Below are 6000 nucleotides of genomic sequence, written 5' to 3' on the forward strand. Positions count from 1 at the left end.
TTCCATTTCTTTCCTGATGTAAAGCCCTACACCCCATTGTGCTATTCCTGCTTTGACTCCTGACAGGTAGACCTTGTATTCTCCCACTTCCTCTTCTTTCTCACCCCTTACCCGAATGTCACTAACAGCTAAAACGTCCAGCCCCATCTTACTTGCAGCCTCTGCCAGCTCTACCTTCTTCCCAGAGTAGCCCCCATTGATATTAATAGCTCCCCATCTCATTACCATTTGTTTGCCGAGTCGTATCTTAGGAGTCCCTGGTTTGTCAGTTAGAGGTGGGACTCCGTCACCTCCAAAGGTCCGAGGCATTTTGCTCTGATTGTTGCCAGCATCATATTTAAAGTACCAGGGAAGCAGGTTGCTAGCCTTTACTTGCCCTGAGTCCCATTGGGTTTTACCCCTAACGGCTGAGGGACTAATCGGTGGATTTGGTAGTCTTTGCCGTATGAGCACAAAGGTGACCACGACTCAGAATATGTCCGAGATGCCCAGCCTTATTCCAAAGTAATTGGTATCCCGACTGTCGGGACCACTTACTTGGCCACTCATACATTGCCCGTGGTTCATGAACTAGGACATGACTACAGGAACCCACACCATGAACCACATCGGTAATAGTGAAGTGTAAAATTTGTGTAATCAAGACAAGATGATATTTGTCCACTCTTCACATGCTTGTTGGTGTTGAACATTCTGAAATGTCAACTGGAAGAATTTAACCAATTTTCAGAGGAGTGTATATGTTCCGTGTTCAGAAAAAAAAGTTACTGTTGTAAATTATGTTTACTGTACAATGTCTTGTTTTGAAAATCTGTATTAACTTGACATATAAAGAAAGATTCAAAGGAACAAGAGATCCACTAATTTAATTCTCCCTTGTTATAGCCGAGGCCTTGAGGATTACTTTTTTTAAAAAAAACTAACCTCTAGTTTTGGAAGAGGGGCAGCAACATTTTCAGTAATTGTGGGAGCAACAGTCTGAATGATTGACCGACCACACCTTGTGGCCTTGTAACACTGGCCAACAGAGTTTTATTGTGCTGGTACTGCAAACAGCTGAAAGCAAGGGGAAACTACAGCATCCCCCCCCCCACCCCACCCCCACCCTGCCCCTGTAGGCCTGCAGCTCTTCTATATGGTGTAATGAAGATGACATCCTCTTCAGTAAAATAATCCCCCATTTAGAACTCCGGACAAGGGGACTACTCAGGAGGGTGTGTCATCAGAGAAGACAAGACTGGCATTCTGTGAATCAGAAAGTGGAATGTTAAAACCCCATAATCAGATACATAGGTGAGAAAATGTAAAAAGTTAAATTGATAATTTGAAGTTAGATATAATTGAAGTGTGGTGACAAGAAAACAGGACCTTTTATTAGGTCTGTACAGGGTTACCAACACAAAATCAGATAAGAGATAATGCAGTAGTAGGCCTAATAACAAATAAGAACATGGGCAAGCTACTATGAACAGCATATTGAAATTATTGAAGCCAATGCCCACCACATTAGTACAAGTCTATATGGCAACTAGCTGCATAGATGATGAAGCATTTTGTTTAAGAATCATGAAGAAAGGTTGTTTACTTGTAAGACTCCTGGGTTTCAGATTGATTGTATAACAATAAGACAGGAGATTTCAAAACCAGATTTTAAACTTTAAGTCAATTCAGGTAGATATGTGGACTCAGAGCACAATTGTTTCATTATGAACTGCAGACTAAAAAGTGAAGAATTTGCAAAAAGGTAAGAAATTATGGAGATGGGATCTGGGCAAAATGAAAGAACCAAAAGTTGTTAAGAATTTCAGAGGGAGCATAGGCAAAGATTGACTACAACTGGAGAAAGGGTTGCGGTAGAAGATGAATGGGTAGTTTCAAGAGATAAAATCGTGACAACAGCAGATGTTCAAATTGATAAAAGGACAAAGCCTAGTAGAAATACCGAGCAAAGTGGCGTAGTGATTGGCACACTGACTATAGTTATAGGAGTCAGAGGTCATGAAAGGAAAGTGGTAGTTGAGAAGGGAGAGAGACAGGATTGTAGCCTGTCCCCTATGTTATTCAAACAAGATGTGAAGGAAACCAAGGAAAAATATGGAAAGGGAACTAAAGTTCAGGGAGAAGAAATGAAAACTTTGCTGATTGCTCATGACATTGTAATTCCATCAGAGGCAGCTAAGGGTTTGAAACAGCAGTTGAACATAATGGGTAGAGTCTTGAAAAGAGATTAAAAATGAACATCAATAAAATTAAAACAAGTGTGATAGAGTGTAGTCGAAGTCAATCAGGCTGAGGGAATTAGATTAGAAAATGAAACACTAAAAGTAGTAGATGAGTTGTGTTACTTGGGCAAGAGAATAACTGATGATGATGTAGGGAAGATACAAAACGCAGAATGGCAATAGCAAGAAAAGTATTTCTTTTGTTAACATTTAATTTAAATTTAAATGTTAGAAAGTGCTTTCTGAAAGTAATTGTCTGTAGCTGTGTGTGGAAGTGAAGTATAGAAATTGATTATTCAGACAACAGCAGCAAAATAGAAGTTTTCATAAGTGGCACAATAGAAGAAAGATCATATCGGCATCAAATAACAAGTGAAGAGGTACTGAATTGAACTGGGGGGAAAAATAAATTTATGGTAGAACCTGACTAAAACAAGGGATTGGTTGATAGGATACATCCTGAGGCATCGAAGAATTGTCAGTTTGATAATAAAAGAAAGTGGGAGCAGGGGGGGGGGGGGGGGGGCTCAGAATTGTAGAGGGAGACCCCCCTCAGCTGTCCTTCTAACCCTGTTAACCTTGGTGTTGACACGAGTCTTAATTGTAGAAACCTTTGCATGCCAATGTAACATGTGTCATATGTAACATAAAACATAGTCTTTGAAATGATTGGTTCCACCAACTAGTAAGCAAGAGAAAAAAGTTGAAACAAATAGGTCTGTAAGTGATTAAGTTCATGTAACTCATAATCCTCAGGTCAGATGAGACACTTTTGACCCTGGAATCTGGGTGACTTTGCCACATAATCCTGAAATTATCATTTGTTTTGTCTGTTGGAGGAAACAGTTATTCCAAAATATAGCTTTTATAACAACAAAACCAATCAATTATTGACAAAATTATAATTATTATTATTCTTTTTTTAAATTTTGATAAATTTATTTCCTTCTCATCCCGTACCGTAATTCTCCCCTGACCCACAGTTCTGTGTGGCTTTCCCGAAATCTACCCCTTTCCTAGAACTCCCCCCCCATCCCGCACCCCCTCCACCCCCCCACCCCATTTTCAACCTGAAATAGGCGCCACTGGTTCCAAAAGCTTGCCAGTTACAACCGTCTTTTATGTGTGTGTTCTGCTGCTGCTGCTGCTTGGTGAAAAATTAAAGCTTTTGTGTTTTGTTTGTTTCTATTTGCTGTTGGTGTTATTTAATTGAAGTTACATTTTAGGAATTTCTCTGAATTCCAGATTAGAATGGCCAGTGCGCACAATCAGCTTTAGTCATGACGGCCAGCTCCTGGCTTCAGCATCAGAAGATTTGGTGATTGACATAGGTGAAGTTTGCTCAGGGAATAAAGTGGTGGACATTGGAGTTGAAGCAGCCACATTTACAGTTGCCTGGCACCCATCTCAGTATTTGCTGGCCTTTGCTTGTGATGATAAGGAAGCTTATGACCGGAAAAGAGATGCTGGCACATTAAAAGTTTTTGGATTCCCATCTGAATAGGCAGCTGATAAGTGCTGGCTTTTCACCTGTGATGATTGAAGACTGAGCTCAGTGTGTAACAAAAGCAGTTTAAAGAGAAAAATGTTGGAAACAAATTGATTTTACATGCAGTTGTGAAATACAGAAGAACTTTTGGAAGAAAGAGATATTTTGATAATATTCTGTCTTAATGTGATTTAATTGATTATTGGTGAAAAATGGATAGTACATGTACCATTGCAGATAATTGTCATATTTCTTTTATCAGTTGTTTGGTTGCCTGTATAGTTCAACTGAGTAATTGTTCTGTTTGTATCTTGTAGTATTTTAATAATTAGGTAAGATGGAAATTTGAAGGTACATGCTATAACTAAAAGCTTTTTATATATTTAAAAAATTCAGGCCTAGTTGTTTGACTTTTGCAGCCAGTTGATTAATGCTTTTCTTCCACACTGATTACACTTGTATAATTAAAAAAATATTCAATGTGTTACAGATTGTCACTAGTCTTTCTCTCTCTCCCCCTCCCCCTCTCTCCCTCTCCCTCCCCTTTTTCCCTCCCATACCCCATACATGTTACAATATTTCATATAATTTGTAGTGCCTGCTTGTAAATTTACATTGAGTGTGTTTTGAACCAGGGACCTAGAAACGACGGAGAGGCTTTGTCTCGCCGTAGTCCTCAGTGGTATGCTCAGTGGTGTATGGGTGCGTGGAGACAGTGTTTGCGCAGCACTCACCGACATAGTGTAACTGAGGCTGAATAAGGGGAACCAACCCGCATTCATCGAGGCAGATGGAAAACTGCCCTAAAAACCATCTGTAGGCTGGCTGGCACACCGGACCTCGGCACTAATCCTCCAGGCAGATTCATGCTGGTGACCGGCACACCTTCCTGCTCAGGAAGCAGCACATTAGCACGGGCAGGCTGAATCTATAGTACTATGTAACAGCCTAATTTTGTTTTGACTACTTTTTATCTCAGCCACTTTTCCATGTAATATAGTAAGTAGAAGTTTGAGTTATAATGATCGTGTTTTAGCAGCTGTAGGTGAACAGAACAGAGTGCCTAGAAATATTTGAGGTGGTATCTCTATGTTATATCAGCATTCAGAGTTTCTGGATCGTAATGCAAGTATTTCATACAAATTGACATGTTGTTGTTGTGGTCTTCAGTCCTGAGACTGGTTTGATGCAGCTCTCCATGCTACTCTATCCTGTGCAAGCTGCTTCATCTCCCAGTACCTACTGCACCCTACATCCTTCTGAATCTGCTTAGTGTATTCATCTCTTGGTCTCCCTCTACGATTTTTACCCTCCACGCTGCCCTCCAGTACTAAATTGGTGATCCCTCAATGTCTCAGAACATGTCCTACCAACCGATCCCTTCTTCTAGTCAAGTTGTGCCACAAGCTCCTCTTCTCCCCAATTCTGTTCAATACCTCCTCATTAGTTATGTGATCTACCCATCTAATCTTCAGCATTCTTCTGTAGCACCACATTTCGAAAGCTTCTATTCTCCTCTTGTCTAAACTACACTCCTGGAAATTGAAATAAGGACACCGTGAATTCATTGTCCCAGGATGGGGAAACTTTATTGACACATTCCTGGGGTCAGATACATCACATGATCACACTGACAGAACCACAGGCACATAGACACAGGCAACAGAGCATGCACAATGTCGGCACTAGTACAGTGTATATCCACCTTTCGCAGCAATGCAGGCTGCTATTCTCCCATGGAGACGATCGTAGAGATGCTGGATGTAGTCCTGTGGAACGGCTTGCCATGCCATTTCCACCTGGCGCCTCAGTTGGACCAGCGTTCGTGCTGGACGTGCAGACCGCGTGAGACGACGCTTCATCCAGTCCCAAACATGCTCAATGGGGGACAGATCCAGAGATCTTGCTGGCCAGGGTAGTTGACTTACACCTTCTAGAGCACATTGGGTGGCACGGGATACATGCGGACGTGCATTGTTCTGTTGGAACAGCAAGTTCCCTTGCCGGTCTAGGAATGGTGGAACGACGGGTTCGATGACGGTTTGGATGTACCGTGCACTATTCAGTGTCCCCTCGACGATCACCAGTGGTGTACGGCCAGTGTAGGAGATCGCTCCCCACACCATGATGCCGGGTGTTGGCCCTGTGTGCCTCGGTCGTATGCAGTCCTGATTGTGGCGCTCACCTGCACGGCGCCAAACACGCATACGACCATCATTGGCACCAAGGCAGAAGCGACTCTCATCGCTGAAGACGACACGTCTCCATTCGTCCCTCCATTCACGCCTG

At 42.0% G+C, this 6000-nt stretch overlaps 1 protein-coding gene across 1 annotated transcript in view; it reads left to right on the plus strand.

Annotated features, from left to right (window-relative positions):
- LOC126092276 (THO complex subunit 3) overlaps positions 1–4195 on the plus strand; it is a 54603-nt gene extending 50408 nt beyond the window's left edge. The window contains exon 5 of the mRNA XM_049907792.1: positions 3468–4195. Within this exon, the coding sequence (XP_049763749.1) occupies positions 3468–3726 (259 nt within the window). The 3' untranslated portion in view covers positions 3727–4195. The remainder of the gene's footprint in view (positions 1–3467) is intronic.
- The last annotated feature ends 1805 nt before the right edge of the window (positions 4196–6000 follow it).

This window comes from Schistocerca cancellata, chromosome 7 (assembly GCF_023864275.1).
Source record: "Schistocerca cancellata isolate TAMUIC-IGC-003103 chromosome 7, iqSchCanc2.1, whole genome shotgun sequence".
Classification (NCBI taxonomy): Eukaryota; Metazoa; Arthropoda; class Insecta; order Orthoptera; family Acrididae; genus Schistocerca; species Schistocerca cancellata.